The 18778-nt window shown below is 33.6% G+C and overlaps 1 protein-coding gene across 1 annotated transcript in view; it reads left to right on the forward strand.

Moving 5' to 3' along the window:
- Positions 1 to 18474, forward strand: part of LOC131876069 (18.1 kDa class I heat shock protein-like) — an 84717-nt gene extending 66243 nt beyond the window's left edge. Inside the window, exon 3 of the mRNA XM_059220846.1 lies at positions 18134 to 18474. Coding sequence (XP_059076829.1) covers positions 18134 to 18474 — 341 coding nt within the window. The remainder of the gene's footprint in view (positions 1 to 18133) is intronic.
- Positions 18475 to 18778: the final 304 nt, after the last annotated feature.

Below are 18778 nucleotides of genomic sequence, written 5' to 3' on the forward strand. Positions count from 1 at the left end.
AAAGGTTCCTCCAAAGGTAACAAGGTTTACTTCATCCCATTGGCCACAATAGTGTATGTAGTCTTCCTCCCATCATGTATTGCCTGTCTATCAAACTACCAAGGTCTTGCCAATAAAAGATGGCAAATATCCATAGGCATAATATCACACAAAACTTCATCATGATAATTCCCAATTCTCAATTTTACCAAACATTGTTGACTTACTAACAACTTATGTTCATCCTGAATCCATGCTATCTGATAAGGTTTAGGGTGTTTCAATCTCTCCAATTTCAACTTATTCACCATCTCTTCCGAAACAAGATTATCTAAACTACCACTATTAGTAACAACTTTACAATACTTACTGGATATCTTACATCTGGTTTTGAACAAATTATTCCTCTGCAAGGGTTCTTCATCTCCTCTGATATGACAAAAAGCTCTCTTCATCATCAACAGTTCTCCATCTTTTGGTTTAATTCCTGATCCGGTGGAGTTTTCTTCAACCACTTTTGCTTTTCCGGTAGCCTCTATCTTCTTGCATTCAAATGCATGATATCCTTCTCCTCCACACTTAAAGCAAGTTCCTCTAAATGTCCTATTGTCTTGTCTTCAAAAGTTCTCATTCTGGTAGAAATTTTTATCATCCTTCCGGTATGATATACCTTTTTTCCTCACTTCCTTGTCCTTATTTTGATTTGTACTGGTAAGCCTCTTCAACACTCTCCAATTTGATCATACTGAGTTCATCTTGTATAGACATCTGTAATCCGTTCAAATATCTTACAATTTGTTCAACTTCATCATGAACATGTTCGGATCTGATGTTCAACTTGTAAAATGCTTCGGTGCACTCCTTCACACTGGATTCCTTTTGTCTCAGGTTCTGAAATTTCTGAAACAAATACAATTGATAATTCATCGGGACAAGTTTTGATTTCAACTTAGCAATCATCTGATCCCATGTCTTAATATTTTCTTTACTTCTTCTTTGTATATCAACTTGCAAATGCTCCCACCAAAGAGATGCATGACCTTTCAACCATATACATGCATATTTCACCTTCCTCTCTTCTACAGTGTTTTCAAAATAAAAATACTTCTCCATCTTCGAGATCCATCCATCAATTCATTCGAATCTAACTTCCCATCATATTCCGGTGGGTAAAATGAGGTTTAGTGTTCGCCCTACTCAAAACCATTACAAACCTTTCTTCATCCAAATCAACTACCAGTAGGTTCACGTGTTCTGTCAGGGCTTCTTCTCCTTCATTTTCGCTTACATATTCAATATGTCAGTCTCTTCTCTAGCCTATCTCCACGGCTTCTACCCGAGCTGCTATTCCTCGTAACATCTCCATCATAGTAGGGTTTGTATTCCCACACGCTCCACCATTCCTAGTTCCTCTTCGGGCCATTGATTCATGCTAGTCTTCTGTAATTGCAGGTTGGATCCGCAATCCGCCATCCTATAACAAAATTTTAGGACATGCAACCTCCAGAACAAAACTTCTCTCTGATACCACTTGAAGCAGTCACTGGTGAGGAGGGACCTCAAGGAGATCAGTCTAGACCGATTAGCAAAAGTAAACACAACAGAAACACACAGATATGATGGAGGCAATGCAGAATAGATAGTTATATTGCATGAAATTTGATTACATCCAATTGGTAACAACTAGGTTACAACATACCAACACACATGCATGGTAGAATTGGTCACAACTGGGACCTTGAATCGAAAGATCTATCTTCTAGGCATAGTCTATCTATTTGATACTCTAATTGATACTCTAGGCGATTTAGGTTAACATGCTTCGATGAAATTGGAGTATGATCAACAATGATTAAACTGTTATGCTTAGTTTTTGTTTTGTTTAACACTCTTCTTAGGATAGTAGATGAACGATTCAGTATATATGATAGTATGAGGCTTGCATGCCCCTTAAATCAGACTTTTATGATGACTATATCTATTGTTAAAGTTCTTAGTCTTATAGATACTCATAATACTTTTATTATGCTTGGAAGGTAGTGGTTAGTTAATATTAGTATATTTAGTTATAGAGTCATGTTAATTTTTTATTACTTCTAAGGAACAATGGGTTGGGGTTTCTTGACTAGTTGTTTGATGCCATCTCTTTTGATGTTGTACTTTGATTTTTTTGTTTTATAGTTTTAGGGCCTTCTCCTTGCTAATATAATAAAAAGCATTCTGAACCAACAATAGAAACACTAATTTTGTATTACTTTGGTCAAAGATTTAATACAATATACACGTAAATGTTATGTGCTTATATGTTCACTTACACCTTTATCTGAAATTGGATATAAACAATGATTCTTTATATCAAATACCATTCACATAGCAATGGTAGCACTTCAAGAGTAACAAGAAAATAATGCCGTATGATTACTTTCACTATTTTTTAAAGAAAACATTTTATTCAATAAAAATAGACTTGTTAAATAGATTTGATAGTTTCAATTCACTGAAATGTTCTTCTAATAACGATTAATACAATACATATTACATTTCTACTCTTACATGCATGCTTATGTATACATACATATATATTGATAGTTCTGATACTTAATGTAAGTACAGAAGCTAATAAGATGAGAGGGGGGGGGGGTGAATCATACAAACTTAATCTTCCATAAAAACATCAGATTCAACCTCGGTAACATATATTTTAGTAATATATCCAAAAATGCTAAACATGCAAACTCAAAAGCATATAAACATCATAACACTCATAACACCAGATTTAACCTGGAAACCCAAATAGGAAAAAACCACTGTGGGATTTTGGACCCACTAAGAAATATACTCTTTTAGAGTATGCTCGGTTAAAAGCAAATCCTATTAAAGATTTCAAACACATTGCTAGATGTGACCCAGTTAAGGGATTTCCCTCAGATCTGTTAGGATCTTCACCTTGTTAGAAGTGACCTTGTTAAAGAATTTCAAACACTCAATAAGAATGTCACCTTGTTAGAGGGTTTTACAAATAAGACTGTTAAGTCCAGTCGGTTAAGAGATTTTCTGTCACTTCACAAAATAACGGTAATAAAAATCTATCTACAACTTCACATCTAAAATGCTAAAGCAAATTCTTATTTGCTCAATAAAATATAGGACTCATCTTTTCTATCTGTTGGGCTCTATACTCTATTATACAGAACAGGTCTTGAAGCTTCAGTGCTCGGTAATCACTATGTAGCATCCCTGTGCATACACTTGCCCACATACATTGTTTATCAATAGTTCCCTATTTATAAACAATTTTCCAACCGCTTAATCTCCTTGATCACATTTCCCATGATCAATCATAGCCATCAGATCTTCAAATTTTGTCCAGATTCAATGTATTCATCGATCTGAAAATGTGTTACCCTACCTTGGAACTTGCATACATTTCTTGGAATTTGTGCTAGGGTATTGTGGTTCAATCTAATCTGTAGATCTTCCTGTCGATTTTCCTTTGCCATAGATTCTTTAACAAACTTCATTCACGACATACTAATCATTTAATCATAGCCAACTCATCAGCTTCCTTCATTAAATAATGCTTTTATTCATTCAATGCATTCTGTTATTACTCGGTTGCAACTCGGTAAATACTAAACTTCACTCAGTAGACATTTCGCCTTCATTAACCAATAGCGATAACCTTAGGGTTTACTGACTAGGTTTCTTAGGGTTTACCGACTAGGTTCTTTGCTCAGTAACATGGCATAGTATTAACCTTACAATCAATAACATATGTATGACATCAAAACAATCTAAACATCATGATCTCATCATTGTCTAACTCGGTAATAGTTGCCCATTGAATAGCTTATTTCTCCCCTTATTCATCATATTCTTTCTGTGTCTTTTACCGACATCTTTATATTCATCAAATCATACTTCTTAAGATATGGCAACATCATACTAAATTAGAAAATTAATTTCTTGACATCAATGACAAAATAATAATATTAAGACAGTAAAACATCCTTGATCATTTTTATTCATAATCATCAACAACCTTCTCAATATCCTTATTGAAATGCCAACAATCTCTCCTTGTCTGTTATAATGCCAACAATCTCCCCCTTTGGCATTGATGGCAAAACCAATTGATTTGACCTAATTGATTCGGATTGCTGTGAGATTCTAAAATGCTGAAGTGCTTGCCTTCTGTCATCAGAATTCTCCCCCATACATTAGTCTTCTCTTCTTTTCTCTTCGGTCTTCTTTTTCTTTTCTTCAGTCTTCTCCCCCTTTGACAACAATTCCAAAAAGTAAAGAACTAAAACATAATTTCTTCCTGTATAAAGTGAATTCCTGCTGTTATGTATCAACTTAGTCTCGGTCAGAGCATTTTGTCTTCAATTCTTGTTCCCTGTATTTGTTTCCTGCACACCTTTAGAAAACCTCCTAAAGTGTGTAAATCAACATCAACTCCTAAAGATATTCTATAGAGTCATCGAATTGATGCCTTCACCGAACTCGGTCAGTGAGTAGAAGATAGGGGTAGGACACCTAACTTACTTCTGAGATACTCAAAAGTGTCCTTTGGCAGTGGCTTGGTGAAGATATCTGTTATTTGTTCCTTTGTGCTAACATACTCCAACACCACTTTCTTTTCTTGAGCTTCTTCTCTAAGATAATGATATTTGATAGAGGTGTGCTTTGTCTTAGAGTGCATAACATGATTCTTTGAAATGTTAATGGCACTAGTATTGTCACAGAATATAGTTACTGGCTTGGTAACTTTCTCATTTATACCTTCCAACAGTTGTTTGATCTATGCTATGTTGGTACAATTCAATGCTGCAGCAACGTATTCAGCTTCTACTATTGACTGTGAAACACATCCTTGTTTCTTGCTAAGCCAACTCACAAGTCTTTCTCCTAAAAAGAAAGCTCCTCCACTTGTGCTTTTCCTGTCATCAATGTTACCTGCCCAACCAGCATCAGTATAAACTTTTAAATCAAAGTCATTTCCTTTCTGATATACTGAGCCATAATCCTCAGTGCCTTTCAAGTATCTAAAAATTCTCTTGATTGTTGTCATGTGTGTTTCCTTAGGATCTGCAGAGAATCTTGCAACTATACCTACTGCATGTGCTATGTCTGGTTTGTTGTGAACAACATATTGCAACTTTCCAATCATGGATCGGTAAATTGTCTCATCAACAGATGCAGATTCATCATTCTTTGATAATTTGCAGTTGGTAGTTGTTTATGGTGAAAATGGATAACAATAATAACGATATTGAAAGGCTAAATGAATTCAACCACAAAACCCTAGCCTAACAACAACAAAGATCCACCATAACATATGAAGATTACCTAAGACAATGCAAATCAAATGAAATCACAAAGATTATAACATCACATGTCCAATAGGGTTTGGATCTCCATTATTCCTATCTCCATTGATCTTGTTTGATATATTTGCTCTCAGATTTTATGTGCACAAGAGCTCAACAAAGAACGGAATGTGGTTGCAAGTAGGATCGCTTATGTTCAAAAGCGTAGTGTAGTCAAGTAGTCAATGGGGGGGTTTGATAATGAAGGAAGCATCTCCTTATATAGAAGACACTATATGAAATGGAGGGATAAGATTGAGAGGTGTAAAAGGAGGTCGGCTATGATTAGAGGGTAGGTAAAAGAAATAATAAAATAATGAAAGGGGTAGGTAGTGTATGAATTAAGAGATGAATGACATGTGTCATGGGTAGAAAAGGTTAATGAATTAATTAAATAAATAAAGATTTATTTAATTAATAGAAGAAGTGGGATAATTAAATAAATAAGATATTTATTTAATTTAGAAAAAGGAAAATTTAAATAAATAAATGTATTTATCTAAATGAGAAATAAGGCTAGAAGAGGACAAATGAATTAATTAAATAAATAAGGATTTATTTAATTAATAGATGAATTAGGCTAAAGTAATTAAAAATATATTTATTTAATTAGATTGGACAATTTTAAGTGTCTACAGTAGTCATTGGAGTACTCACTGGTTTTGAATCCTCCATTCCAAATTTCTTCAAGATTTCCTTTATGTACTTGGATTGAGTAATGAAAATCTCATTTTTCATTTGCAGTATCTATAAACCTATAAAATACTTTATCTCACCGATTAATGACATCTCAAATTTTTTGCTCATTTCATTTCCAAAGTTCTTACATAGAGAGTCATTTCCACAAAATATAATATCATCAACAAATATGGTTGAGATCAATATTCCATTTTCATCATTCTTCATGTACATATTGCTATTTTCACTTGTTCTTATAAAACCAATCTTGATTAAATAAGAGTGTAATCTTCCATACCATGCTCTAGGTGCTTGTTTCAAACCATATAAAGCTTTGTTCAATTTACATACCTGATCTTCATTCTTGTTTTCAACAAATCCTTCAGGTTGTTCAATAAAAACTTCTTCTTCTAATATACCATTCACAAATGCAGATTTGACATCCATTTGATATATCTTGAAATTTTTGTAAGCAGCATATGCCAACAATGTTCTTACTCCTTCTAGTCTAGCCACAGGTGCAAAAGTTTCACCATAATCAATTCCTTCTTCTTGAGCATAACTTTTGCAAACTAGTCTAGCTTTATTTCGAATGACCTCTCCTTTTTCATTCAACTTGTTTCTTAAAATCCACTTTGTACCAATTACATTTTTGTCCTTTGGTCTTGGGATTAGTGTCCATGTGTCACTCTTCTTGATTTGATCAATCTCTTCTGTCATAACATTTATCCAATCTTCACTGTTAAATGCCTCTTTCACTATTCTCAATTCAAATTCAGATATCAGACATGTGTTCTATCTCAGTTTGTTCCTTGTCATCACTGGATCATCCTTATCTCCTATAATCTGACTTGATGCATGATGTCTTCTGACATACTTGGCTAATACAGGCTCGGTAGGCTTTGTATGATCTTCTTCATCACTCGGTAACTAGATATTCTCTTAATTTTCTTCAACAGTTCTCTCGGTAAGACTTGTCGGTTGAACATAGACAAATTCATTATAATCTTCTGGTTCCTTGGAATTTCCTTCATCATTTCTTTTTGCAAATTCATCGATTTTCACATTTGCACTTTCTACTATTTTGTTAGATGATTTGATCAGACATTTAAATGCTTTACTTCTAGAAGAATAACCAAGAAATATTCCTTCTTCACTTTTCTGATCAAACTTGCCATTTCTATCATCTTTGTGTACATAGCATCTACTTCCAAAGATTTTAAAATAACTTACATTAGGTTTCTTGTCATACCAGATTTCATATGGTGTCTTCAAAGTACCTTTCTTCAGTTGTACTCGGTTCAGGGTGTAAACTGCTGTGTTTATTGATTCTCTCCAAAATGTTTATGGTACTTTCTTTTCAATCATTAGGGTTCTGGCACAATCCATAATAGATCTGTTTCTTCTCTCAGCAATTCCATTTTGTTGTGGAGTTCTTGGTGCAGAGATTTGTCTTTTAATACCATGATCATTGCAGAATAAGTTGAACTCATCAGATGTGAACTCTCCTCCTCTATCTGATCTAAGACATTTCAGTTGTCTTCCTATTTCATTTTCAACTCTTGCCTTGTACCATATAAACATTTGAAAAGCTTCTGATTTTTCTTTTAAAAACATAACTGACATCATCCTTGAGTAATCATCCACAAATAATATGAAATATTTATCACCATAATGACTTTGAACTTTCATAGGACCAAAAAGGTCGGTGTGCACAAGATCTAAAATTCCATTAGAAGTGTAAGACTTACTTGTAAAGCTTGATCTTGTCATTTTACCCATCTGGCATCCTCGGCACATAGCATTCTCAGGTTTTTCAAGACTCAGTAGACCTCTTACTCGGTGCTTCTTGCTTATTTTGATCAGATTATCAAAATTTACATGACAAAACCTTTTATGCCATAACCAGGTATCATCTATCTTTGCATATAGACACTTATTCCGAGTTGAGTGAAGGTGAAATGCATTACCTTTTGTTTGTGTCCCGATGGCAGCTAACTTTCCATTCTTGTCATGAACTTTGACAATTGCTTTCTAAAATTCTATTCAGTAACCTGTGTTCTTTAGCTATGCTACACTCAACAAATTGTATTTCAAACCTTTAACCCAATAAACATCATTGCATCTTGCATTGTCAAGAAGTGTTATGGATCCTTTACCTTTTACTAGACATGGTGCATCATTACCAAATCTTACATAGCCTCCGCCATAGTCTTCTAACATAACAAACTTGTCTTTATCACCTGTCATGTGATGTGATTATCCACTATCTATGATCCAAGAGTCATTAGTATTTATGTGAGATATTAGGGCTTTTTCTTCATACCTTTCTTCATGTAATCCATCTTTGATAGCCACATAAACTACTTCCTCTGTATCAGTTTCATCTAATTTATCATCATTGGATTCCTCATCAGCTATTAAGCATGTCTTTCTATCTCTTCTTCTGAAGTCTCGGTGTCCTGTGTAATGATTATCTTTCTGTCTAACATCTCGATAATCTCTCTTTTCAGTAGATTCTTTGTCAGGACAGTTAGAAGCCATATGTCATATCTTATCACAATTGAAATATTTAAAAGGTAGTTTTCCTTTATACTTACCTTTGCCTCTCGGTAACCTTCTGGCTAATAGTGCTTCAAACTCTTCTTGCTTTCTGATTTCCTCATACAGTTTGTGTACTTCCTCCATGTTCTTGCGAAATCTTTCACTTCCTCCACGGTGATCTCCTTCAGAGTACTTATACTTTCTTTCATTGTAATCATTAGATTCATCAAGATGAAAAGAACTAAATGCAGATTCAACTTTATTTACCAATGACCCACTGTTATCAAAGTTACTTAACTCAAATGCATGTAGCTTACCAATAGTAGCATCTAAAGAGACTGGCATATTTGGTACAGACCTCAATTCATTAATTGTAGAGACTCGGATTGCATAAGCTAGTAGAAGGGTTCTTAACAACTTACTTGTTATGTCCTTTTCTTCAATGGTTCCACCTACTCCTTTGATTTGATTGACAATCTCCTTTAGTCTTGTACTGTACTGGGTTATGTTCTCACCTTCATTCATCCTCATAGATTCAATTTGTCCTCTTAGACTATCCACTTTTGCTCTTTGAACATGTTCATCTCCTCCATACACTGATATGAGCTTGTCCCACATAGCCTTTGCATCATTGCAACCTTCTAGATCATTAAACTCTGAATCAGTCAATGCAGATGTTATTTCAATCATTGCTTGGATATGTTCTTGCTTTGCCTTTATTTCTTCCATTGTCAATAGATAGGTGCTCGGTGTGATGAAATCATTCTCCAGATAATATACAACATATTCTCCAATTCCTGATAGGTGCAACTTCATTCTTTTCTGCCATGTAGAGAAACTTGACTTGTTCAACTTCGGTGCATTCCTCTTATACATCTTTGGATCTTTGTCTCAAGTACCTTTAAACTTTTTCTTCCGGAGTTCAAAGCTCTGATACCAATTGATAGTTTTGATACTTAATGTAAGTACAGATGCCAAGCTAATAAGATGAGAGGGGGGGGGGTGAATCATACAAACTTAATCTTCCATAAAAACATCAGATTCAACCTCGGTAATATATATTTTAGTAATATATCCAAAACTGCTAAACATGCAAACTCAAAAGCATATAAACATCATAACACTCATAACACCAGATTTAACGTGGAAACCCAAATAGGGAAAAACCACTGTGGGATTTCGGACCCACTAAGAAATATACACTTCTAGAGTATGCTCGGTTAAAAGCAAATCCTATTAAAGATTACAAACACATTGCTAGATGTGACCTGGTTAAGGGATTTACCTCAGATCTGTTAGGATCTTCACCTTGTTAGAAGTGACCTTGTTAAAGGATTTCAAACACTCAATCAGAATGTCACCTTGCTAGAGGGTTTTACAAATAAGACTGTTAAGTCCACTCGGTTAAGAGATTTTCTATCACTTCACAAAATAACAGTAATAAAAATCTATCTGCAACTTCACATCTAAAATGCTAAAGAAGATTATTATTTGCTCAATACAATATAGGACTCATCTTGTCCATTTGCTGGGCTCTATACTCTATTATACAGAATAGTTCTTCAAGCTTCAGTGCTCGGTAATCACTATGTAGCATCCCTATGCATACACTTGCCCGCATACATTGTTTATCAACAGTTCCCTATTTATAAACAATTTGCCAATCGCTTAATCTCCTTGATCACATTTCCCATGATCAATCATAGCCATCAAATCTTCAAACTATGTCCAGGTTCAATGTATTCGCCGATCTGAAAATGTGTTACCCCGCCTTGGAACTTGCATACATTTCTTGGAATTTGTGCTAGGGTATTGTGGTTCAATCTAATCTGTAGATCTTCCTGCCAATTTTCCTTTGCCATAGATTCTTTAACAAACTTCATTCACAACATACCAATCATTTAATCATAGCCAGCTCATTAGCTTCCTTCATTAAATAATGCTTTTATTCATTTAATGCATTTTGTTATTACTCGGTTGCAACTCGGTAAATACTAAACTTCATTCGGTAGACATTTCACCTTCATTAACCAATAGCGATAACCTTAGGGTTTACTGACTAGGTTCCTTAGTGTTTACCGACTAGGTTCTTTGCTCGATAACATAGCATAGTATTAACCTTACAATCAATAACATATGTATGATATCAAAACAATCTAAACATCATGATCTCATCATTGTCTAACTTGGTAATAGTTGCCCATTGAATAACTTATTTCTCCCCTTATTCATCATATTCTTTCTGTGTCTTTTACCGACATCTTTATATTCATCAAATCATACTTCTTAAGATATGGCAACATCATACTGAATTAGAAAATAAATTTCTTGACATCAATGACAAAATAATAATATTAAGACAGTAAAACATCTTTGATCAGTTTTATCTATAATCATCAACAATCTTCTCAATATCCTTATTGAAATGCCAACAATCTCTCCTTGTTTGTTATAATGCCAACATATATAAACACACACATAGGTGTGTGTGTACATATACATATACATATACATACATTTACATTATAATAATATTCAATTTAGAGTTATTGTATTAAAATATATTCATATTGCGCGCGCACACACACACACACACACACACACCTTTAACCAAGTTTATATACTAAGGCTTGTTTATAATTATGTGTAAATAAACACATACGTGTATGTGTGTGTAAATACACACACACACACACACACACACACACACACACACACACACCTTTAACTAAGTTTACATACTGTGTTAGGTGAAAAATGATAATGATAAACTGTTGCAAAACCACAAAGATCTAACCACAATTTAAACCTTAGTTCTACAAGAAAACATTCACCATACACCAATGAAGAAACCTAATAACATGCAAACCAACAAATTGAAACAATAATACCATTCAAATGCCAAGTAGGGTTTGATCTCCATTGATCTTGTTTGATATATTTTCTCTTAGATTTTGTATTGTGCACAAGAGCTCAACAAAGAGCATATTATGGTTGTAAAGTCGCTTGATTGCATAAATATTGTTGGATTGATTATATTAGGAGTGTGAAAGGATGAAGGAATTCTCATATATAGAGAACGCCTTAGGAAATGGAAGGATAGGATTCAGAGGTGAGAAGATAGATGGTCAAATAGGATTAAAGGGTAGGTAGGGAAAATAATAAAATGTGAAAGGGGTAGTTAGAGGAAAAATAAGAGATAAATGACATGTCTCATAGAAAGAAAAATATAATGAATTTATTAAATGAATAAAGATTTATTTAATTAATAAAGGTAGTGGGACCAATTATATAGATAAAATATTTACTTAATTTATTTAAATAAGGGAAGGCTAGAAACGGATAAGTGAATTAATTAAATAAATAAATAATCTATTTAATTAGTAGAAGACCTAAGATAAAATATGATGCCCTCCTAAATGGCACAAGATTAGTCTATGATCAAATAACACAAAAACACACAAAACATTAGTGTTAGTCAATCGAAAACTAATCTAAAAAGGCATACCAAAAGAGAGACTACAAGCATGCAAGCATATTTAACTATCAAAGCAAACATGATGAGGCATCTCCAAATACCTCCTAACATACTCTTAGTTCCTTCTCCCTTGTTCCTCTCCTCTCCAAGTTCCAAAATAGTGTAGCTCTCAGCAGCTTTTTGCACTATGGATGCTTATGGAGGATTGAGATTTAATATTAAACTTCAAATATGAAATGAAAAGCTAAATACTATGCTATTGATGCTAAAATGATTGATTTTACCAAAAAGACAAGATTTTAGTTATGCTATGCTAAATGCTCTCTAAAAATGTCTATAGCCTAAATGCATACAAGTTTTCAGGATCTGGATTATGAAGGAATGGGCTCTATTTATAGGAAAAATGGAGCAATGGATGGCTAGGATTGAAAGGTTTAATCAAGGGTCAAGCTTGAAAGTTGGGGATCCATGTGCACAATTTGCACCAATGAAATGGTGACAAGTGTCAACATAAGATTGGGTTGAGAGAAGAGGTTAGAGACATTAAATGCCTGAGGAGACCTCATGGTTATCTAGAAGGTAAGGGTCAAGCCTAAATTAGGATTACCCACTGGATTAGGAGTTAATGCAAGGATAAACCTTTGTACAAATGATTAAGAGATAATCATGGTCAAAGCATTAAAGGCTTGATGAGACCCTTGGGTTGGGTAGAGGTTGAGTCAAAACAAATGTTTTAACCATGTGGGAGGGTTTGAGGTAACCATTAATGGTTATTGGAGACTTTGTGGATTAAGTGGTTGAAGGTTGGAAGCTTTCAAAGGTTATCCAAGACTTTGAGACATTTAGTGGTTGAAGGTTGAAAGCCTTTAATGGTTATCAAAGACTTTTAGGCTTTGAGAAGTGACTCAATTTTGCTTAGGAATGTGACAATAATTAGGGGATGGATTAAGTTAATTAGGAAGGGGTTAGAAGAATCTAGAAGGGGATTAGATTTTGCAAGTGGATTTGGTGGGTGAGGGAAAATAGGATTTTATTAAAATAAAAATTCATTTATTTCAATAAATGTGTGCAAGTTGTATTTGGATAAATATTCAAATAAATATTAATTTATTTAAATGAGAAAAAGGAAGATAAAGCATTAAAATGCTTGAAGACTTTGAGGGGAACCATTAAAGGCTTGAAAACTTTAAGAAAAACCATTAAAGTCTTAAGAAGACTATAGAAGGAAGCCATCAAGTTTGAATACTTTAAGGGAAACCATTAAAGGTTTCAAGTGGGTGAGGATAAATAGGATTTTAAATAAATAATTTATTTAAAATAGTTGTGCAACTTGCTTTTGTAGGAAAATACAAGTGGGTGGAGGATAAAGGCGTTTTAAATAAATTATTTATTTAAAATAATTGTGCAACTTGCTTTTGTAGGAAAATACAAGTGGGTAGAGGATAAAGGTGATTTAAATAAATGATTTATTTATTTAAATGTGAGAGGTGGGATTTTGGGGGATTTAAATAAATATTAATTTATTTAAATGTGAGAGGTGGGATTTTGGGGGATTTAAATAAATATTTATTTAAATGTGAGAGAAGATTTAATTAAACAAATATGATTTATTTATTTAATTAATGGTATGAATTTGGTTAAGTGAATTAAATCAAATAAATTGAATAATTTATTTAATTAATAGGAGAAGAGGGTTAAGATGAATTAATTAAATATTAATTTAATTAATTATTAATTGATGGTTAAATAATCAAATAAATACTAAGTATTCATTTAATTAAGTGGACAGATTTATGTGACTACAAAATATTTATTTAATTAGGTAGGACAAGTTTAGGTGTCTACACATACTAAGGCTTGTTTATAATTGTGCGTACTTACACACACATACGTGTTTGTGTTTGTACATATAGATATACATGTTCACACACACACACACACACACACACACACACACACACACACACACACACACACGTGTGTGTGTGTTTGTAAGGTCATGAGCTTATTTTTTCACCATAAAAAATCATTAATAAAATGTTTGAAATCCAATTTTCACAAAAAGAGCTCAAAGGGACAAAACTAGATATTGATTGTATAAATAGAATCCTAAGACACCACTTCTTAAATTAATAGAGGATTGTAGGTACCAAGTAAAGGGAAATGAGAAATTGAGAGGTCAAGAGATGGGGGAAAGGTTGGTTAGGTACTAAGTCAAGGGAAAGGTTGAAAGTCCAACCCTTGACAAAAAAGGGAAATTTTGGGGGATCAAGAATGGATGGGAGGTAGGAAAGGATGCAAAACCTTGAAGCTCTCATGAAATGAATCAAAAGAATTTGGAATGAATGAAGGGAATGATTCAGGAAGAATTCATAGCATATGCTTGAAAATGGTACCAAGTAGGAAGATTTATGAAACTCCGATGGGTTAAAAATTACACATTTTTTTATAGACATTCCTGAGGTTGCGGGTATTGAGAAGATGGAGGAGGAATGCCTAAAAGGGATGATGGAAATGAAGAATTTGACAACTTGAAAGTATGATGAAATAATGTAGTTATTTTGGGAACACGGACTTTTGGGGTCATGGAGTTTGGAAAGCTTAGAATAGGTAGATAGTTAAAGGAAACCCCAGTGACTCAATGGACCAAAAAACATCTTACTTGGTATCTTTTTCAAAGAAGATCGAGGTGAATTTCAAAGTAATAGAGAAGGCATGATGAGAATTTATTGAGAGAAACCTAAATAAATGATAAAAAAATAGTCTCAAGGTTTGGTATCTTTTTCAAAGAAGATCAAGTTTATTTTCCATGCTTACCAAATTCAATTAAGAGAAGTAGTCCCATAGGTTTTAAAAAAGTGTATAAGAAGAAGCTTGTCTTCCTAATTGACTAGAGCCCAAGATCACCTACTAGTAGTATATTGAATACAATGTCCAATCAAATTCTTCCAAGTGGCCTCTCGATCCAAAGCCTCAACAATCCACTTTGTAGTAAGACATTTGCCTTGGGTATACATGTTGATAATTCCTAAAATCCATCTATCTTTTGGTTAGATGAAATGGGTCCATGAAGTTCTAGGAAGATCTTTTTTATTACCCCAATTGGCTTGAAGGAAATTCTTCATCAATGGACCAACTAATTGTAGAAAGTTTATAAAGAAAACCAACATGAAGAGATTTAAATGGATAAGAGTATTTTTTTTCCACTTATATTCATCCAACCATGGATAAAAATCAGTCGGCCTAATTAATTAATTTGTTCTTGATTATGATTTTTTTTGCATTTCTTTGAGAGACACTCCAATATTGTCAAAGGGAATTTCTATTTATCAAGTGATACAACCAAATTCTCCACTTCATACCACTCACTAAGGATCCAAAGAGGTCATGGATAGGGCAAGTCATAATAAATTTAGTTTTATGCATGGCCAACGGTCACAGAGTACAAAATAGATTCAATATATAAATAATGTGTGAGTTAGTTAAATTTTGGATGAGAAGTATCATGACATCAATAAAGTGGGAGATGAGGAATTTAATATTACTTAGAAGTGATAAACTATAAACAAACTTATTGGAGAGCACATTTTCAAAAGAATAGTCAAGAGCATCGACTACAAGGATAAATGTAGAGGGGGAAAGGGAACAAGCTTAGTGGGTGAGTTTTTGTAAAGGAAATTAGGGAGAAATGATTCCATTAGCAACTTTGGCATTAAAATCCATGAATAACCTTCTAATTTTTTCACAAAACTTGATTCCAAAGCTTAGCCATTTTACTATTTTAAGTATTAATGACTAGTGAATGTGATCATTGGCTTTATCAAAATGAAGTTTAATAATTACTGCATCCTGGGTAATTTATTGTACCTACTTAGTAGTTTTCCATGTAAGAACCAAATTTTCAAGGATGATTCTTCTTCCTAGTAAGACAATTTTCTTTGGTTGTACAATCTCTTGAATGATTTATTTGATTCTATGAGGTAAAGTGAGAGTTGAGGGCTTTAATAGAACTTAGAAGTGATAAGCTGATATAAACAAACTTATTCGAGAGCACGTGTTCAAAAGGATAATCAAGAGCATTGACTACAAGGATGAATGTAGAGGGAGAAAGGGAAAAAGCTTAGTGGGTGAGTTTTTGTAGAGGAAATTAGGGAGAAACAATTCCATTAACAACTTTGGCATTAATATCCATGAATAGCCTAATTTTTTCATAGAACTTGATTCCAAAGCCAAGCCATTTTACTATTTTAAGGATTAATGACTAGTGAATGTGATAATTGGCTTTATCAAAATGTAGTTTAATAATTACTGCATCTTGGGCAGTTTATTGTACTTACTTAGTAGTTTTCCAAGTAAGAGCCAAAATTTTAAGGAAGAATCTTCTTCCTAGTAAGACAATTTTCTTTGGTTGTACAATCTCTTTAATGATTTATTTGACTCTATGAGGTAGCTCTTTAGTAATGATTTTATAAGAAGTATTATCAAGTGTAATAGGGCGCCATTCATTAATTACAACACCTGAAGATCCAATTTCAATTCCTTCAATGCACACACTATAAAAAATCTTATTGAATTTAGGGCTAAAAAACTTTATAAAACTCAATTAGAATTCCATTAGCTCTTAGACATTTTTCCATAGGCATGCATTGAAGGTTTTCATCAATCTCCTCTATGGAAAGAAGTCGGCTAAGAAATTTATCACGTTTCAAGTATATTTTTGGGGGGATGTAATTAACCACACCTTCCTCAAGGTTAGGGAGGGGTAATCACTAGCAGATTCATCTATAGAATATTTTTAAAGTGTTTATAGAATGTTTACAAACTGGCATCTTGGTTGATCTATAGGGAACCATTAGTAAACTTAATAGTAAAGATATGTTCCTTTTTGTGTTTGTATTGCAAATATTAGAATAATTTTTTTAACTCTCAATCCCCTTTTTTCATCAATTGGATTCGAGCATGCACTTGAACTCCAATGTGACCAACTGCTTGGACAAATAAATAATTATGGATTGACAACTTCAACTCGATGTTTAAGTTAATAATGTGGTCTGATTTTGACGGTCAAATATGCGTGTCAAATTTTTTTGGTGATATTTACATATCAAATCTTATTTAAACAAGGGAGGCAATGCATCATGTTCTTACTAATAGTGTTAGGATATGTTTTGGGATATGCATTTGGAGTTAGGATTAGGTATGATTAGTAGTGTCATGTTGTATTCATTTGATGAGAGTGCATAGTTTGGAAGTGAGTATTTGCTAGCTTAACTCACAATGTTTAACATGAGGACATCTAAGACATCAAAGGTAAATGTAAATGATATATATAATTGTTAAATTTCTCCATCAATAATAAAGAATATTGTGAGATTAATTACAAATTTTTAATAATCTTAATTTTCAATTTGTAAAGAGAGGGAAGTAGGGAGGTAGGTAGGGAAGGAGCCCATTATAATAATTATTAAAATAAATAAATGAAATTTTTTTAAAAAATGATTTTTAATAAAAAAGAAAACTAATAGAGATGCCTAATGCAACCTAAAATTTCTTTATAAACATCTTTAAAAAGAAAACAATAGAAAAACTATATCATATCCCTTTATCCCCCTATTTTATTCAGAAATGTGTCAGGCGTCCCCCATTAATGGGGAATCATATCCCTTTATCCCCAAACTTTTTCTCCTGCAATCCACAACTATCCCGACTCTGTCTACCAAACCTTCGTCCCAAATCTCGATCTCTCTGGAATTCTCCCCACTTATGTATAAATTGAAACCAATCTTTCTCACCGATCATCGTCGAGATAATCAGCAACATTCAATTTATCTACAAGCTCTGTAATTTTCGACTTCTTTGTATCTTTAATTGCGAAAAGTATGTCTTTGACTCCATTTTTAGGAAGAGGCATGAGCGCATGGGATCCATGGGAGAACAGTCTCGGAAGGAAACTCCTGAAGCTCATGTCTTCACCGCCGATTTGCCTCGTAATTATTTATTTCTTTGCCCCTCTTTCCAGGGTTTATCATTTCCATTGCAGCCGTGTGTCTTAAAGATTCTAATTTTTTTTTGGTGATTGCAGGACTGAGGAAGGAGGACTTGAAAATCAATTTGGTGGAGAAGAATACCCTGCGAATAAGCGGGAAGAGGTACAAAGAACAAGAAGAAAAGACGGATCAGTGGCACCTTGTTGAGCGTTCGAGCGGGCGGTTTATGAGGCAATTCCGTCTGCCTGAAAATGTGAATGTGGACGGCATTTCGGCAAAGCTTGAGAATGGGGTTTTGACTGTGAATGCTCCCAAAACACACCCTGATGCTGCAAACAACATCATCAATGCAAGAATGATGATGAACGGGGTTTTGACTGTGAATGCTCCCAAAGCACTTAAATGCAAGAATCAAAACACACCCTCATGCTTCTAATTCATACTTCCCTATAAAAACATGGGGTTTTGGGCAAACAATGAACAGTAAATTTTTTTACAAATAGTCATCCATCAATCAATCATTTATTTCCTTTTCACAGATTATAATTATCTTTCCACGTCTCTTTCTATAATTTAAGGAAAATCTGTCACACTTCTGTAAACAGATTTAATCTACCGTCAAACAATTTTCAGATTATAATTCAATTCTTTTTTTCTACGCTATTTTCCCACTACAGAAAATATCCTTCCGACAAACTCTCGGTTGCCGTTTAACAAAATGTCATTGTAAACTGCGCTTT

Source organism: Cryptomeria japonica, chromosome 5 (genome assembly GCF_030272615.1).
Source record: "Cryptomeria japonica chromosome 5, Sugi_1.0, whole genome shotgun sequence".
NCBI lineage: Eukaryota > Viridiplantae > Streptophyta > Pinopsida > Cupressales > Cupressaceae > Cryptomeria > Cryptomeria japonica.